Source organism: Papio anubis, chromosome 12 (genome assembly GCF_008728515.1).
Source record: "Papio anubis isolate 15944 chromosome 12, Panubis1.0, whole genome shotgun sequence".
Lineage (NCBI taxonomy): Eukaryota > Metazoa > Chordata > Mammalia > Primates > Cercopithecidae > Papio > Papio anubis.
The window spans coordinates 31,634,602-31,654,579 of record NC_044987.1 but is presented as its reverse complement, the minus strand read 5'-3'; the positions used below and the strand labels follow the sequence as shown (position 1 = coordinate 31,654,579).

Sequence of the window (19,978 nt, the reverse complement as noted above, 5' to 3'; positions counted from 1 at the left end):
TGCACTTTAGATACAAATAGTGTTGGCTTTACCTGGAAAATATTCCTCAATCTGACAATCTTAGCATTTTCACTGCTACTTCTTTGGTCAGCGCCACCATCATTTCTATCCTGGAAAATGGCACTGTCTAGTATCCCTGAATCCACTCATGTGCTTTTATAATCTGTTTGCTACTCAGCAGTCAGATCATGTTATGAACCTGCTGAAAACTCTTCTTATCACAGGGACCCAAAGGTTTTCTATAGCTTGGTTAGCTGCTTCTCTGTTCCCATCTGTTTCTACTTTCCTTCTCCCTCTGTCTGCAGCCACACTGGCCTTCCTGATGTGCCTCAAACAGGTGCAAATCCTTCCTACTTACCTCAAGGTCTTGTGCTTATTGCTTCTTCTACCTGAAACCTCTAGAGACTTCAACAGTTTCCTCCCTCCCTTCAGTCATTCTGCATGAATACCCTGGACCCAGTATGTCCTTTTCCCAAATAAATTTTTATAAAATGGCACTCCAACATTCTTTATTACTTGCCCTGCTTTACTTATTTTCTCAAAACACTTTCAACTATCTTTCATTATAGATCTCTATTCATTTGAATATTGTGTGTCTTTAATAGAATGTAAGCTCCTTGAGGGCAGAAGTTTATGCAAGAAAGCAGCTGAGCATAGGTTGGTGCCAGCACAAAGTAGGTGCTTAGTAAGTAGTTTCTAGTGAATTGAGAGTGAATATTAAGGGTAGAGATGGTGGGGTAGCTAGATCCTTCAAAAAGGCTGAATTGATTGTTTGTAAAGATGAGCTAATTTTAGAGATTAAGCGTTTCAAAAGAAACCACTGATAAAATTACTCACAGAAATTGCTGATTCATATATGGAAATACTTTTAAAATCTGGCAAAGTGACATGCTACAATCATTGAACAGTCTGCAATTCAAGTGGAATGTGCTGTAGTGGGACTTTTGACATCCATTCTCTATAGAGGCAGCTGTAAATACATTTAAAACCGAACTCAAAAACTCACATTGTTTATCACTGCATTACAGGCCTGGGACTTTCCAAGAATAAACAAATTGCTAACTATTTATACAGACATTCTTTTTTTGCACTGCAAATGATCTGAGATGGACTTAAGTGTTACATTTCTTAACTGATGTTTTGCAATGTTTTTCTCATTAACTCCCTCTCATGCTTTTCTCTTCTCATCTCTCCTCAAACTCTTGTCAGAACAACATGCTGCATTGTGCAACAAAAGTTTACTTTCATCTCCAAACATGTTAAAGGATAGATTAGATTAAAGGAAAGAATGTCAAGACTAATGGAGAAGTCATTAAAATGAGGAGATGTTGCATTGTTGCATTAAAAACAAAAAGAGTCCTCTTTTGGATCCTGAAGGCATTCACTAATTTCCCATTGTAATTTATTTACCAGCAAGCTTCACAATTCTGCTTCTAGTTCAATTCCAAGGGTCTGGGTGTTGGGAGCAAAGCCGAAATTATGACATTTTGAGTATAACAGGATACCTTTTAAACTGGTTGTGTTGACAAGTCACTTAGGGATTGGAATGAGACCAAAGACAGGAGGCTTGGCAGATGACAGATGATCAGAAGATGCTGTTTCTACATTTTACCCAGACCTACTGGGGAGAAAAGCCGATGATCTTTTGGCCTGGACTCTTCTCAGCTCCATTATGGTAGTCTAAAACACCAACCTATTGGCTAGCAGTATGCATTTCCTCTCAAATGGCACTTCATTGGGTACTTTTAGCTATGAATATTCACAAAGAACCTTCAATATCATTGTCTGTAGAAGAAAACTAACAGGAATAAAGAAAAACATCTGGATAACATATAAATAAAAGCACCCTGAAGACCCTGTGACCATTTAAAAATATTACACGCAGAATTCTGAATGAAAAACTGCAGTTTGTTTGCCATTTGCTTTGTGAAATGGACATCTAAGACGTTTCCCAATAAACATTTGAAAAGAAACAGAAGACCCAAAAGACAAACTTAGGTCTTTCATTTAGGACTAGGCTAAATGGAAGAGGACTTGGTTTATACCAGAGAAAATTTAATATGGAGCTGTTAGGAAAGCTCCCCACCGAGGTGAATCCATTCATCCTTAGTAGCCTGTCTAGTGCTTTCAAAGGTCTCTGCCCACAAAGAGTCATCACTGAGGTTAATAGGATAATGCACAGAATTCATCAGGAAGTGAACTCTGTTTTGCTACCTCGTGATCCTGAAGGGAGTACTTCAACCACACTTTGTCCAAAACTGTTATTCAATGAGTCATGTTTGCACTCAGTTACTCGGAAGCCAAATGAGTAGTATACGTTATAAATTATTTCTGCTCAAAGTTCTTGTATCACATGAGGATAAGTGCTCTATGTTATGACACAATTACCCCTTCTTGTGCTTTAGAGAGACTGTATCTTTCCAAAATACATAATAATTTTATATCTGAGAGCCAAGAGTTTTCTTTTTGAGACAGGGTCTTGCTCTGTCACCCAGGCAGGTGCGGTGGCACAATCTGAGCTCACTGCAACCTCTGACCCCTGGGCTCAAGTGGTCCTCCCACCTCAGGCTCCCAAGTAGCTGGGACTACTGGCATGTGCCACCGTGCCAAGATAATTTTCTGTATTTTTAGTAGAGACGGGGTCTCACCATCTTGCTTAGGCTGGTCTCAAACTCCTGAGCTCAAGTGATCCATCCACCTTAGCCTCCCAAAGTGTTAGGACTACAGGTGTGAGCCACTATGCCTGACCTAAGAGCCAAGAGTTCTTTAACTTAACAAAAAATGATGATTTATAAGAATTATTTTTTGGAGATGGGGGATAAACACAGTATTTTTTAATTATTTGATTTAATTTGACATTTGGAAGAGAAAAATTTCAGGGCATTGATTATTAATTCTTGTGATATTATAGCTCATCAGATTTTTAACTATCTCAAGGGATATGTACAAATTCTCCAAAATATCACAAAACAAAATGAACTCTAATGGCTTCAAAAACAACAATTATAGAGCCCCTGTAGAATGCCAGGGACTACTTTGCATATTTTCACTCATATATTTAAGCCTCTAAATATCCTTAGGAGATAAAAACTGCCATTATTCCATTTTTAGAAAGGAAGACACTGAGACAGAGAATGAGGATGAGGGAATTTGGTCAACATCACACAGTTGAAAATAGAAGATCTGGAGTTTGAATCTATGAGCCAGACCTGAGAGCATATGCTTTATTGCTTTCAGTGAATTCGCTGACTAGCGAAGTATCTTCCATATGCACAATTCTGGGCTAGTGCTGGACATGAGGAGGACATCTGGCTGGTTGCGTGCAGCACTGAATGTCCTCAGGCTGGTGCTTCATTGTCATGTGGTCCCTGACACAGTTGCCAGAATGCATGACCTCCATGGATCACCACACTACTTTGATCTCCTTGTTTTTTTTTTTTTTGTTTGTTTTTTTAATGTAGCAGCTTTATTGAGATATAGTTAACATAACATATAATTCACTCATGTAAAGTGTACAATTTAATGGCTTTGAATATATTCACAGAGTTGTACAACCATCATCATCATCAGTTTTAGAAGATTTTCATTATTCCGAAAAAAAGAACCTCATACCCATTCGTAGTCACTCCTTATAAGCCCCTCTCCCAATTACTAACAGGCACTGGTCTGCTTTATATCTCCATAGATTTTTTTATTATGAACATTTCATATAAATAGAATCATACAATATGTGAACTTTTCTGTCTGGCTTCTTTCATTTAGCATGATGTTTTCAAGCTTCATCCATGTTATAGTACGTGTTAGGACTTCATTTCTGTTTATTGTCACATGACATTCTATTGTCTGAATTTGCCACATTTTATGTATTCATTCAGTACTCAATGGACATTTTTCCACTCTTTGGCTATTATAAATAACGATGCTATGAATATTTGTGTGCAAGTTTTTTGTGTAGATGTGTTTTAATTTCTCACAGGTATACACTTAGGAGTGAAATTGCTGTGTCATAGGGTAAGTCTACATTAAACATTTTAAGAAATTGCCAGCCTGTTTTCCTCCTTGCTTATTGATAGTAAGAAGTCCTTCTTGGCAGTTTTTGCAAAAGTGACTTTTCTCCTCTATAGAAGCACCTTGACATTAGAAGGCAAGGATGCCAGACCTTGTCTTCAACAAATATTCAACATCTGGTGGACTATAAGTGGCCACTTTTAGTAACAGAAACCAAATGGAAAATGTAGAATAATCTTGAGTACCTACCCCAACCCTTCTTAATATTAGGTCTTTTAAGTGACTGTATGAAACAAATTTAATAAATGATGAAAACAATAGTAGCATCTGTTAAACACCGTAGATGTATCAGGAGGTCTATGAAGTATTACAAGTATTTTATCATTCAATTTTAGAACCACTAAAATATTTTAGAATCTTTACATTCTAGAGAGTAAGATTAAAGCAAAATTGTAAGAATGACAGAGCCATAGTTTTATCTATACTGATCACTAGGTAGCGGGAAAAGGTTTAGCTTGAAGTAAGAAAAACTAAAACAAAAAGATGAACTTCCCTGAATGGAAGACTATTCAAAAGACACTCACTTAGCTGGGTCACTGAGGCTGTTTTCAGGAAGCAGGAAGTAGAATGAGTTACTGTTATCTTTTTCTGGGTCTGTGTACTTATGATGCTATCTTATGGTTTAATTTTTCTATAGGTACACAGGATGTGTGGGTGGCCAAATAAAGTATTACAGAAGCTGGTAAATATTAACAGAAAAAAGAAAAGAGGAACTGTTCTATTAAAACATTTTATTAGCTTTTGTTAAAAAATTTTCCATTTGCAAAGTGCCCATCTCTTGCCTACTATGAAAATTTGTTTGAATAGGTTTATCCACCTAAGCCTACATGAGAGACCAGTGAGTAGACACAAAGTTAAACACACAAGAAACAACTCTTATGCAGTATTTTGTTGTGATGTCTTTTAAGTAAAAATTGGGAAATTTATATTTATTATAACAAGTGATGGCCAAATGATAGCCACGAAAGCCATTGCTGGCAAATAATTATAATTCATACGGTAATGACATTTCCTGTGAAAAGAATTACAATATATGTCGTGGGATCCACCACTAGTCTTCCTTCTGGAAATAAAAATCAAACTGATCAATTTGCTTCAGTATATTAGGTAAGAAAAAAATAATGGTGTCTAACTGCAGAGGGCGTTGTGTTGATTCGGATTTTGTATAGAGGTGTCCATATAGAAACTTTCTAATGTGGATTCTGATTATACAACTATGAAAAAATTTGGAAGTATTATTATTCTCAATGAATTCTAATTTGATTTGAAGGCCATGGGAAGAATCCCTGTCCTACATTCTGCTTTAGTCCTTAAGATCCAGTTAGAAGCTGCTTGCAGTCGTCCTCATTGCTTGGGAAGACTAGGCTTTTCTATTTAGCAACCAATCCAGGAACTAGATTTCACCACACTAACCACATCTTCCTTCTCTGTGTCATACTTGTATGTTTTTGGTCCTGAAAAGAAGTAAATGTAGCCTAAAAGAGACAAAGTTGAAATTGTGGTTACTGAAGATGACCAGCACATATATAAATGGAAGGATTTGTCATTGTCACTTTCTTAAGGTGTCACCAAAGAGGAATTGTGAATTTGTCAGGTGGCAGTTAGCTTGTCTTCTGTCTTCATGCCCTAGAACTCGACTCCTCAACTTCTCAGTCATTTCTGAGCTTTCTCCTTGTTCCAGCTAGGGTAAGGCCTTCTCGTTGGGGTCATCCAATGTGTCATGCTCAGTTATGTGCTGTGCTTCTGCTCAGGCTGTTCTCCAGGAAGCCCCTCCCCTTCTCTTTGCCTAGTTAAGCCTCTGGCCAATCTTCAAAACCCATCTGAAGTCTCACTATAAAATTTCCAATGATTGCTGCCGATTCTGATCTTTTAATTCTCAGATCGGCTCTTGCAATTATTGTGAGGTCTACCACATGACTCAATACTAAATTATAGATGGTCTGTTTTCCAGTCATTTAATCTGTGTTGGGTGAACCATTTTGTGAGAGCAGAGGCCACGTCTGGAATGGTCTTTGCACTTCTGAACAGCGTCCAGCCCTGTGCTATTTTTTTCAGGAAGAGTGTGCTGACTGATTCAGAAGATTCAATTAAATTTATTCGACAAAGTTCTATTCAACTTTCCTAGCTATGTGTTAAATTGCAGGAATTGGATGATGGAGTGGGAAAAAGCACTGAGAAGCTTGAGAATATTTTTTTTTTTTGAGACAGGGTATCACTCTGTTGCCCAGGCTAGAGTTCAGTGATGCAATTACAGTTCATTGCAGCCTCGACCTCCTGAGCTCAAGTAATCCTCCCATCTCAGCATCCTGAGTAGCTGGGACTACAGGTGTGTGCCATTATTCCCAGCTAATTTTTTCGTAGAGACAGAGTTTCGCCATATTGCTCAGGCTGGTCTTGAATTTCTGGGCTGAAGCGATCCTGCCACCTCACCCTCCCAAAGTGCTGGGATTACAGGTGTGAGCCACTGCCCCTGGCCAAGACTATGTGTACTTTAAAGATAGAAAAGGTAATCTTGACCCAGGTAGACTTTATGATCTAGCTGACTGATCGATTGAAGCTATACTTTAAAAACTTTCCGTTAAGTGGTCAACATGGTGAAACCCCATCTCTACTAAAAATACAAAAATTAGCTGGGCGTGGTGATACGCACCTGTAGTCCCAGCTACTTGGGAGGTTGAGGCAGAAGAATCGCTTGAACCTGGGAGGCAGAGGTTGCAGTGAGCAGAGATTGCGCCACTGCACTCCAGCCTGGCCACAGAGCGAGACTCTGTCTCAAAACACACACACACACACACACGAAAAAAAAAAAAAAAAAAAAGGTTTCCATTGGGAAAAAGAGAACTACAATACCAGAACTTTTATAGTTACTCTTTCTAGTGGATAATCTGTTTAGATAAACTTATGAAAGGACCTAAGACCAAATATAAGAATCAATGACTGCCACTTGGAAATCCACTTTCTGTTGTGTTAAAGCAGAGCCCAGACTTCTTATGATAGTTTTCATGAAGAAAGTTTTCGGTGGAAACACTCACCATTTAATTCTACAGCAGCATCGATTTGGCCATTTACTCCTGAAAATTCTTCTTCAGTATTCTTTGGATAGTCTTTTTCCATTTTCCTTTTCCGTTCATCGTAGCTAGAAAAAGTATTATTTCATAAATAATATTACTAAGAGGTTTTTACTGGTTGTAAATGACACTATACTGATCAGGCATATGCACACTTATAACTTATTTAGGTTTCTCCCTCTGTCATATACGCATACACATGCACTTATGTTGTTGTTTGTTTATTTTTTCTTTGTTGTGTTTTTGTTTCTTTTGAGATGCGGTCTCACTCTGTTGCCCAGACTGAAGTGCAGTGGTGCCATCATGGCTCACCACTGCCTTGACCTTCCAAGCTCAAGTGATCCTCCTGTCTCAGCCTCCTGAGTAACTGGGAATACAGGCATGTACCACCACACCCTGGATAATTTTTTTTTTTAATAGAGACAAGGTCTTGCCATGCTGCCCAGGCTGGTCTCAAACTCCTGGTCTCAAGCAATCCTCCCACGTCAACCTCCCAAAGTGCTAGGATTACAGGAATAAACCACTGGTCCTGGCACTTGTTGTTTAAATTGGGCTCTTAAAATACCTAAAAGAGATTATAGACCTTTATCACTATGCTCACATGTCCCTGAGATTCTGGTACCACAAGCTTGGAAGTCACTTGCTTAAAGCAGTCTCCAAAAAATTTCCACATACATTGTTTAGAATTATTCATTCTACATATTATAGCAACATGTTCTGTTAACTCAAAAAAACCTTGCCATTTGAAAGGAACTCTCTATATTTTTTATTGCCTTATTTATTGTTGTAATTAGTTCTCTCTCTCAATTCTTTGGTTCATCAAACAATTGAAAGCCTTTCATAGGGGCTTTTATTCATGAACTTATGCTATGTATCCATGCAGAAAGGGTTGAACAAATAATGCACATTGAACAAATAAACAAATGTGTGAACAATAAGTAAATAAGAACCAAGTAAATTTATAATAATTGAACTTCTGCCTTTTAAACCAATTTACTTGAATTTCGTTGCTTTTGTTTCCTGCAAAGCTTATATGACTGACTGAATAGTAGACCTGATTTCTTTTTCTGGATCAGCAACCAGCATTCAATGATAACTCTGAAGATTGATTAATACATCTCTTTGTGATCTAAATTACTCATTGTTAAAAAAGACTGTGACCGTGTGAGTCAGCATGACTTGTATGAGAATCAGACTTCATTTAAAGTTTGAGAAAGTCCCTTCTTCATTAGCACAGAGTTCCAAACGGGGACACTCCCAGGTGGACACCCCACTCCTTTCCCACCAAAAGGTCAGACAATTTCTCCCAGTGCCTGGGCTACTGAGAAATTTCCTGTGGCAGCAGATCCCACCCACCGTCTCTTGAAATGTGCCTTTTGTGTGGCTATGACTACACAGGACAGGGACAACTCTTTAGTGATGTTGAGCCGGAGGCAAACATTGAAAAAGACATACTCAGGCTGAAACTAAGTGCAAGTCTGAGCTGCTCTACAGAATGTCTGGAGCTAGGGGTAGAAGCTAACTGTCCCAGCATATTATCCATATTAACTATAACAATTAATGTTTCATGTGGACCTTATGTATAGACATTATGCAGTGGCCTGCATAACAAACACAAGGTTACCTACTTTTCATTTCACTAAGTGGGAACGTTACCATTTAACCTTGATTACCTTGATTACCACCTGTTTTCATAATCATTTCACAAAGAAAAAGAAACGTTAACACCAAAAAGGCAGAAAGGACATAAACTCAGAATAAAAGATGGTTTTCGCCAATAATCTGTTTTTATGCTGACATAGACTGCAGCTCCCTGATTTATAATATTGTGCTGTTCTTATTTAGCTGTGAACTGGTGAGAACTTTGTGATGATCTAGCCCTTTGTTTCTGGAAAGATATTTAAGGATTCCTGTTATAGTCCAAAGAGCTCAACGTGTACAGTCTAATGGTACTGGGTTTGAATTTCTGACTCTGTTACCTGCTGACTCCGTGATCAGGAGAATGTACTTTGAGCTCTGAACCCTGGTTTTTCTCATCTGGAAAACAGTGGTCATGAGGGTAAGAGACAATTTACACACACACACACGCACATGCACCACACACACACACACATGTGGCACACGTAGCACCAAGAGCAGGCCCAAGCCAGCCGACTTTATCGTTTATTTTGGCCCCAAGAACAATTAACTCTGACTTGTCAATATAAGGTTGAGTGAACTTCGTGGTTTGATCTGGGATCCTAAGTCATTAAGGAGTTTAATCTTTAAACTTACTTTACAAGGTAATATTTGTGGTGGTAGGCAAGGTTGAGAAGGGGTGAAAAAGGAGGGCTAAAAAATGTGGGAGGCAGTCTGGAGAAGCAAGTCAGAGAGGGGATTAAGATGAAGTAGGTCTGCTGGTGTGGTGAGGATTTTGCTGAGAGAGTAACAGAAAAGGAGATTATATGATAGGATGAAGATCATGGGCATTTTGACTAACAACAAATAAATGATGAAGAGAATTGAAGAATGAACATATGTGGTGGTTGGGAAGGCCCCCTGAATTTGGATTCAGAGGACACGAAATGCAGCTTCAGATGGACCACTGTAGCTGTGTGATCTTGAGTGAATCATGTAACCTCTCAGAGACACAATGTTCAATGGAAATAAAAGAAATACCTACTTCTCAAGATGGTTGCAAAGGTAGATGGGACAAAGAGAGAATATGAGAAAATGCTCAGCATGATTCCTGGCACATAGTGAGCCAGTCGTCAAGAAATAGTAACTGAATTTCAATATTAAGGAAATAAATGCAATTTTTTTGAGAATCAACTATATCTTGAGTATCTGCTAAAATCATTGCATATATCCTCTCATCACTGAGGTCTTATTTGTGAAACCTAAATACCAAACTAGAAATAGTGATCTGAATTATGTTTATTTCCTTTGTGGGCATTTGTTACATCATTTAATATTGATTCAAGGTATTTACATTTAATATATATTAAATAAATCATTGCCTACAACAGATATGTGATGTAGTTTTTCAAATATGTTATCTTACTCTCCACAATTGTATTCTAAGGACTCAGAGTCTGTTTTGATAAAGTGCCTGCATTTTTGTTTAACCTCATCTGTATGCTTAGAACTTAGATTTGTTAGGTATTTTTGGTGTTTTGATTGTGCTGATTTCAGTCATATGTCAAGGGCATAACTGACTCCATTCTACCCTCTTAGAAGCACTAAATGGGGATCTGAGTTTGCAAAAGGATGCTTAAACAGAATGCAAGAAAGGGCGGCAGAAAGGGGAATTTACTGATAAGGTTTCTGAAATGGTTTCAGGGAGTTTTCTCAAGGTGACCTTTCCAGTGTGGGTCAGGAGGGACAGTGAAATAGAAATCTGAAATTCCATTTTGAAGTTAATGATTTCAGCCAGACATCACATGACTTTCATGAATGAAGTGGCCTTTGTGATCTATACTAGAGAAGGGCAGGTAGGAAAGTGATCGAGAATGAAGGGAAGGCAGGAGAGGAGGAAGTTGCCATGTACAATCCCAGATGAGAGTCCGGAAACAGGACCCCATGAGGAAAATGATTGTGAGGAGATTCTGGGACAAATAATTTATAACAACATAGAAAAATATGTATCCTACAATATTAAGTAGAAGAATGTCAGGACACAAAATTGCATATGTAATTACTTAAAAATGGGGAAAACTGCCAGGAAAAAACTAGAAGAAAAACATTAAATGAGGATCAAAAGATGTTGCAGGTGTTGGCCATTGAAGAATTTCTTTCCCTTTCATATATTCTGTGTTTTCTGTAACAAACATCACGTGCTGCCCTTGGACTCCATCTCCCTGGGCAGGCTTATATCCTCACATGGCCTCAATCACCACCTGATTACATGATGAATTCCAAGCTTATCTTTCCAGCCTGAGTGCTCTTGAGTTCAAGACCTGTATGTCCAAATCTCTTTTTGATATTTTTCTTCTCAGTTCTCACCAGCATGTCAAACTCCATATGTACAAAATGAAACTGCTTCTTGTTCCCCTAAATCTGCTTCATTTCTTAAGTTTATTGTCTTGATAAATGCCAAAATTGAAAACCCATTTGTTAAGGAAATTACCCCCAACTAGTCAGTCACCCACACCTATGTTTTCTACCATTTGAAGAACAATCAAATCTACCCTGACTCCCAAACTCATCATCTTTGGCAGAATTCTTGCAATAGTTCTCGCTCTTATTTAAACAATTCAGTGGTTTTTTAGTGCACAGTCATTTGCCATATATTGACATTTCAGGAAATGACAGACCATGTACATAATAGTGGTCCCATAAGATTATAACACTGTATTTTTACTATACCATTTCTATGTTTAGATACACAAATACTTACCATTGTATTACAATTGCCTACAGTATTCAGTACAGTATCATGCTATACAGGTCTGTAGGAGCTATAGGAGAAATAGGGTATACCATATGGCCTAAGTGGGTAGTAAGCAATACCATCTAGGTTTGTGTAAGTACACTCTATGATGTTCGCTGATTGACCAAATCACCTAATGACACATTCCTCAGATCACAGCCCCACTGTTAAGCAAGTGATGTATGACTATAGTTACAGAATTGTGCTACCATCAACACAATCAATTTTGGAATGTTGCCATCACCCGCCCCCATAAAAACCTTATACCTTTTCACTATAAGTCCCCATATCCCACACCCCCATCCCTCCATCTCAACCACACCTAGACAATCACTATCTACTTTCTGTCTGTTTAAACTTATCTATTATGGACACTTTATATAATATGCAGATTTTCATGACTGACATCTTTCATTTAGTATAATGCTCTCAAGATTCATCCATGTTGTACCGTGTACCAGCACTTCATTCATTTTTGTGGGCAAATAATATTCCATTGTATGAATTTATCACATTTTATATATCCATTCAACACTTGATGGAGATTCGGGTTGTTTCCAGCATTTGTCTATTATGAATAATGCTGCTATGAACATTTGTATACAGCTATTATGTGTATACTCTTGGTTTCACTTGGGTATATCCTCAAGAGAAAGTGGAATTCTGGGTCAAATGATAATTCTATTTTCTACTTTTTAAGGAGAAGGAGACTGCTTTCCAAAGTGACTATACTAATTTGCATTTCTGCTACCAATATATGAGGGTTCTGATTTCTCCATATTCTCACCAACACTTATTATTATCTGACTTTTTGACAATGCATTCTAGTAGGTGTGAAGAAGTATTTCACTGTGGGTTTCATTTGCATTTTTCTCATGACTATTGATGTTGAAGCATCTTTTCATGTGCTTACTGGCCATTTGTATATCTTTGTTGGAGAAATGTCTATTTAGATCTTTTGCCCATATTTTAACTGAGTTATTTTTGTTATTAATTGAATAGTCCTTTATATATTCTAGACACAAGTTCTTTATCAGATATATGACTTACAAACGTTTCTTACCATTCCCTGGGTTGTCTTTTTACTTTGTTGATAGTGTGCTGTGAAGCAGAAAAGTTTTTAATTTTGAGTAAGCCCAACTTGTCCATTTTTTCTTTTTGCTTATGCTTTTGGTGTTGTATCTGAGCATTCATTGCTAAATCCAAGCTCATGGAGATTTATCTTTATATTTTCCTTTAAGAGTTATGTCATATTAGCTCTTATATTTAAGAAATTTGATCAATTTTGAGTTAATTTTTGTATATGTTGTGAGGTAGGGGTCTAAGTCCATTCTTTTGCATGTGGCTATCCACTCCTTCCAGCACCATTTGTTGAAGGTACCATTTTTCTCCATTGAATGACTTTATATATTTGTCAAAAATCAGCTGCCCATAGATATATGGATTTATTTCTGAACTCTAAATTTTATTCTACTAACATATACAGCTATCCTTATGCTAATATCACAGTCTTAGTTACTGTTTCTTTGTAGTAATTTTTGAAATTGGGAAGTACGAATCCTCCAACTTTGTTCTTTTTAAAGATATTTTGGCTATTCTAGGCCTGTGAGTTTTGAGTTTCAAGAAAAACTTATGAATTTCTACACAGAAACTAGTGGTATTCTGATAGAGATTGTGTTGATTGATACAGATCAATTTGGGGACTACTATCATCTTAAAAATATCCTGATTCATGAACATGAGATATCACTCCATTTAGATCTTGCTTAATTTCTTTCAACAATGTTTTGTAGTTTTCAGACTACAAAACGAAATTTTCCATTTCTTTTGTTAAATTTATTTCTAAGTATTTGACTCTTTTTGATGCTACTCCAGGTGGAACTGCTTTCTTAATTTCATTTTCAAATTGTTTGTTGAGGTGTATAAAAATGCAATTGATTAAAACATTGAACTCATTCCTTTCAACCTTTCTGAACTCATTTATTATTTCTAAAAGTTTTTTTAGAGTATTCTCTAGGGTTTTTCTATTTAAAAGATAATACCATATGCAAAAAGAAATAGTTTTACTTTCTTTCCTATCTGGATAATTTTTATTTCATTTATTCTTGTTTAATTCTCTTGTTTAGGTCCTCCAGTACAATGTGAATGGAGAGATGAGAGCAGAAATTTTTGTCTTGTTTTTGATTTTAGGAGAAATGCATCCAATCTTTCACCACTGACTATGCCATCAGCTATGGGTTTTCATAGATGCTCTTTATTGATTTGAGAAGGGATTTTTTTATTCCTAGGTTGTTGAATGTTTTTTTATTATGAAATAATGTTGAATTTTGCCAAATGCTTTTACTGCATCTATTGACATGATTATATGATTTTTGTTTTTATTCTATTGATATGGTACATTACATTAATTGATTTTTGGATATTAAACCAATCTCGAATTTGTGTGACAAATCCCACTTGGTCTTGGTGTATAATTCTTTTTATATGTTGCTGGATTTAGTTTGTTAGTGTTTTTGGAGGATTTTTGTAGCCATATTTATAAGATATTGGTCTGAAGCTTTATTTTCTTGTGATGTTTCTCTCTGGTTTTGGTATAAGGATAATGCTGACTTCAGTGAGTTAGGCAGTGTTTTCTTCTTTTCTATGTTTTGGAAAAGTCTGTGAAAAACTGGTATTAATTCTGTTCTCTTCTAAGGTTTGGAGGACTTTGTAAAAAAATGATATTAATTCTTCTTTAAATGTATTGGTAGAATTTACCAGTGAATGCTTCTGGGCCTGGGCTTTTCTCTGTGGATAGTTTTTGATTACTACTTTAATCTCTTTTCTTATTGTAGGTATATTCAGACTATGTATTTCTTTTTGACTCGGTTTCACTAGATTGTGTCTTCTTAGGAATTTGTCCATTTCATTTACGTTACCTAATTTATTGGTATACAATCGTTCACAGTATTCCTTTATGACCCTTTTTATTTCTGTAAGGTGGGTAGTAATGTCTTCTCTTTTATTTCTGATTTTAGTAATTTAAATTTTTTCTTTTGGCCAGGTGTGGTGGCTCACGCCTGTAATCCCAGCACTATGGGAGGCTGAGGCAGGCGGATAACAAGGTCAGGAGATTGAGACCATTCTGGCTAACACAGTGAAACCCCGTCTCTACTAAAAAATACAAAAAAAATTAGCCAGGCATGGGGGCGGATGCCTGTAGTCTCAGCTACTCAGGAGGCTGAGGCAGGAGAATGGTGTGAACCCAGGAGGTGCAGCTTGCAGTGAGTGAGCCAAGATCGCACCACTGTACTCCAGCCTGGGGGGGAAGAGCAAGACTCTGCCTCAAAAAAAAAAAAAAATTGTTTTTCTTTTTTATTTGGTCAATCTAGTAGAAAGCTTGTCACTTTTGTTTATTTTCTCAAAGAACCAAACTTTAGTTTTGTTGGTTTTCTCAAATTGTTTATTTATCATCTATTTTATTTATTTGCATTATAATGTTTATATTTCCTTCTTTCTTCTTGCTTTAGGTTTAATATGTTCTTGATTTTCCATTGCCTCAAAATGGAAGGTGAAGTTATTGATTTCAGATTTTTCTCCTTTTTAAATATAGGCATTTATAGCTATAAATTTTTCTCTGAGTTCTGCTTTCACTGCATCCCATAAGTTCTGGTATGTTGTATTTTAATTTTCATTTATTTCTAAGTACTTTCTAATTTCCCTTGTGATTTCTTCTTTGACTTATTGGTTGTTTAATAGTGTGTTGTTTAATTTCCACATATTTGTCGGTTTTCTAGTTTTCTTTCTAGAACTGATTTCTGGCTTTATTCTATTGTGATCAGACGAGATACTTGTATGACTTAAGTTGTTTTAAATTTGTTGAGACTTGTGTGGTGGCCTAACATATAGTCTATTCTGGGGAATGTTTCATGTTCACTTGAAAAGAATGTGTATTCTGCTCTTTTTGGGTATAGCATTCTATAGATATATGTTAGGTTTAGTTGGTTTATAGTATTGTTCAAGTCTTTTATTCTTTGTTGATCTCTCTAGTTGTCCTATCCATTATTGAAAGTGGGGTATTGAAATCTTTATTATTGTTTCATTATTGAGTTCTCCCTTCATTTCTGTCAATTACTGCTTCATACATTTTTGGGGCCCTGTGTTAGATGCACATATGTTTATAATTATGTCTTCATGGTATATTGACTTTTTGTCATTATAAAAAGTCCTTCTTTATTGCTAGTAGCATTTTTTATTTCAAAGTCTGTTTTGCCTGATAATAGTATAGCCATTCAAGCTTTCTTATGGTTGCTATTTGTATGACGTATTTTTTCCATTCTTTTACTTTCAATCTATTTGTATCTTTGAACCTAAAATGTATCTCCTGTAGACAGCATATAGTTGGGTCTTGTTTTTTACAATCCAATCTGGCAGTCTTTGCCATTTGATTAGACTGTTTAATTTATTCACATTTAAAGTCATTGATAAAGTTGGATTTATGCTTGCCATTTTACTTTTTGTTTTCTATATAACTCATGTCTTTTTGGTTCCTCTATTCATCCTCACTGTTTTCTTTTGCATTAGTAAAAATTTTCTAATGTAACATTTTAATTTCTTTTATAATTGTTTAACTATATTTTCCTTTTTTTTTTTTTTTTTTTTGAGACTGAGTCTGGCTCTGTCGCCCAGGCTGGAGTGCGGTGGCCGGGTCTCAGCTCACTGCAAGCTCCGCCTCCCGGGTTCCCGCCATTCTCCTGCCTCAGCCTCCCGAGTAGCTGGGACCACAGGCGCCCGCCACTTCGCCCGGCTAGTTTTTTGTATTTTTTAGTAGAGACGGGGTTTCACCGTGTTAGCCAGGATGGTCTCGATCTCCTGACCTCGTGATCCGCCCGTCTCGGCCTCCCAAAGTGCTGGGATTACAGGCTTGAGCCACCGCGCCCGGCCATAATTGTTTAACTATATTTTCCTAAGTGATTTCCTTAGTGGTTGATGTAGGGCTTGCCATATACATGTTAACTTACAAAAATCTTAAGACTTATACTAAATTAATTCCAGTGAGATATAGAAACATTACTCCTATATAACTCTATTTCTCTTCCCTTCCTTCTGTGTTATTATTGTTATACGTATTATATCGATATACATCTGAAGCCCCAAATTAATTGTTACAATTATTATTTTATATAATTTAATGTCTTCTAAAGAAGCTGAGAAGAGAAAAGAGAGGATGTATATATTTACAGCTTTTGTTGTATTAATTGTCTTATTTGCCATTTCTGGTTCCGTTCTTTCATTCCTGTGAAATTTAGTTACCATCTAGTGTCTTTTTTTTTTAAGTCAAATACAGTTTTGCTCCCACCTACTTCCTTCATGTTATTGATAAATATATTTCTTTCTACATGTTGTAGCCTTAACAATACAATTATGCAATAATATGCACATTGTTTAATATAATTGATTTTCCATTTTTAAATTAAAAGAATAAAGAAGAAGAAATGTGCATTTATGCTGTCTTTTACATAATTACACTTACTGATGATCTCTGGATATTTGTGGGGGCTCGAATTGCTATCTAGGCTCACTTACTTTCAGCCTAAAGAACTTTCTTTAGTATCTCTGGTTAGGCAATCTGCAAGTAACAAATTCTCTCAGTTTTTGTTTCTCTGGGAATGCCTTTATTTCTCTTTCATTTTTGAAAGATAACTCTGGTGGATGTAAGATTCTTGGTTGAGTTTTTTCTTTGGGAACTTTGAGTATGCTTTCCACTGCCTTTTGGCCTAACTAGTTTTTCTGGTTTCAAGTCTCATTTCCCTCTAATTCAGTCGCATTGCTGGCAGAGTGTTATTTTTATAACATGAATCTTACTGAGTTTCTCCCTTGTCGAAGATATTTAACATGTCCCTCTTCTCTGCAGAATAAACACTGATCTCCCTAGAAAGGCATTGACCCTACCTGATCTGTACCCTGGTTTCCTTGGGCCACCGTTTTGATTTTAGTCTATATTCTAGTCATACTGAACTGCTTGAGGTTTTCCCCATGCTCACATGCTATTTTGTGCATCAGTGCCTTTGCTTTAACTGCTTTCTCTGCCTGGAAGCCACCCACCTGCACCTCAGCCTCTGTCTGGGAAACTCCTACACAACTCTCAAAATGGAGCTCAGCCATCACTTCCTCTAAGAATTATTTCCTGATAATTTTGTTAAGTTGGCCATATCCTCTTTGTTTTGACCCACTGATCTCCTTGAAGTCTTGAGTCAGGGCACTTTTGGCACTTGGATTTCTGTTAGTTATTTATCTGTATATTTACCCTCAACTGTAAGACCTGTTCACCCAACATGAACTGAATGCTTATTATGTGACAGGCATTTCACATTTTTCTCTTTCAATGCCATAATTCTAGGAAGTGTATAGTATTTCTACCCCTATTTTGCAGATGATGAAACTAAGGCAGAAAGGTGATCCAAATTGCCAGATGACTGTTGATAGAGTTAAGATGAACACTAGGACTCTTTTACTTCTGCCCATTCTTAACCAGCAAACTCTACACCTTCTCTTGAATATCACTAGTACACAGGCTGACACATAATATGTCTAATAAATGTAGATTGAATGTGGTAGTTTAGTCATAAATTTTTTAAAATTTAAAACATGAAAAAACAAGATTTTTTTAACCCTATTTCATCTTACTTCTTTTTGTTACTTATTATTTTTTTATTTATGGTGACTATAAAATACTCAAATAAAAACATCTATTTCTAGTATTTCTGAGGCATTCAGGAAGGAGAGAATGTGGAAGACATATTCTACTTTGCAGCAATGATGTCCTGAGTCTGATTGTATAGAAAGAGTGATTCAGGGTAGAGGGGCAATATGATTGAAAAGGGGTAGGACCTGCAGATTTGCAAGTCACTTTGCATAAAATTCAGAAATCATTGACTATCTTGAAGAATTATGGAGGTGTTGACATCCCCTTCCCCCAGAAATCCCTTGATATAGCCACTGCTGTGCTACTGGTAGGCGAGGGAGAACATCTAAAAGAAGAAATCAGCCATAGGAAGTGGAAATAATGTAAAAAATGAAAAACTGATTGAACCATTAGGGCCTGCTAGAAAGAGAAAAGGAAGGAATAAAAGTAAGGGGAAGTGGCTCTAGTTGGCAAAGTTTAACCAATATGTCATTTGCTGATGTAGCATGTAATGGCATCAACATAGTAGAGCCTCCTATTTGGATTTGACATTGTGGTCCTCTGCATGCTGCTCCCCTGTAAGTAACCACCACACAGAGACATGGGTTCTCCCTTTTAGAGTCTAATCCAACCTGGCCCCAAGCCAACCTTCAATCCTCTGTGGAGGAAGTTCCTCAGTCATTTCCTCATGGCATTTCATTCACTAAAACTGGGTCCAAACTCTGGGAGTTCTTGGAGAATTTCCAGAGACTTTTCTTCCCTTGGCACATTCCTCTGTCACAGACTGAACTAGCATGAGGGGCAAGGAAGAACCTGATAAATGTCTAAGACGAGTAAGACCTAACACACTTTCAGTGGATGTCAATGTAGTGAAATTCTTATTCCGTAACTTGAGGCTTGGGACCTTCCATATTTTTGAGTGTGGCCATGTGCTTACCTACAAAACTTCATTTGTCTCCTTTGTCCTTTCTTTGCAGTTGCATCCTTCTACAGTAGGGATGTAATGACTAAAGCTCCCCTGGCCACCACGAGTCATGAGGCAACCATGAGAATGGAAGTATGTGTTAAGAATAGCAGAGCAAAATGTTTAAGGGAACTTGGGTCCCTGGTGATCACCAGTCAGCCATACCAAACTGTCAGACTTTTTACATATATGAGAAAAACAAACCCTCATGTGTTTAAGCCACAATTATTTTGGGGTTTCTGACACTAATGGCTAAATTAAATTTCAAACCAATAGAGGACTTCACATGACAATAAGATGTCACACATATGAGGCCCTGTAAAGCACACTGTGCAGAATTCAGGGGTGTTTATGAATAGGGCCAGTACAATAGCTTTCTCTACACTTTTGAGCTATAGGTCAGGGTTGTCTTACTCCTTGGTGCATACACCAGTGTGTGTGTTGGAGTGTGTAAAGTAGAAGATTCCCATTGCTGATGGGAATGTCTATGTTTTGCCAAAAGCAGCAATTTCAGTCCAATGTTTGGGGCCTTCAGTATTTAAAAAGGAAATTCCCTTTGATGAGATTTTTGACTGAATCGCTGCTCAGAGAAATATTGAGGTTTAAGCAATTTGCTAAGCATCACAAGTTGTTAAGAAATTATTTGTTAATTACCATATAAGTTCCTACTGTTGCTGAAGAATAACTTTTTGAGCACCTACTTTGTGCAGACACTGCTAGGTGTCTGTGTCTGCATGCATTGTATCACTTAACACTCTCCGTAACCTGGGAAGGTTAGAAGTGCCTACCATGGTTTCCTTTCT

General features: G+C 37.0%; 2 protein-coding genes across 8 annotated transcripts in view; one reads left to right on the top strand and one right to left on the bottom strand.

The window, feature by feature from the left end:
• The window catches only part of LOC103877852 (endogenous retrovirus group K member 7 Env polyprotein-like), a 337,491-nt gene that overhangs the window by 118,197 nt on the left and 199,316 nt on the right, over window positions 1–19,978 (top strand). The gene's annotated exons all lie outside the window — the stretch shown is intronic.
• The window catches only part of MMP20 (matrix metallopeptidase 20), a 48,316-nt gene continuing 33,410 nt past the window's right edge, over window positions 5,073–19,978 (bottom strand). Inside the window, exons 9-10 of the mRNA XM_003910598.5 lie at window positions 7,101–7,204; window positions 5,073–5,543 (exon numbers count right to left, since the gene is read on the bottom strand). Coding sequence (XP_003910647.1) covers window positions 5,443–5,543; window positions 7,101–7,204 — 205 coding nt within the window. The 3' untranslated portion in view covers window positions 5,073–5,442. The remainder of the gene's footprint in view (window positions 5,544–7,100; window positions 7,205–19,978) is intronic.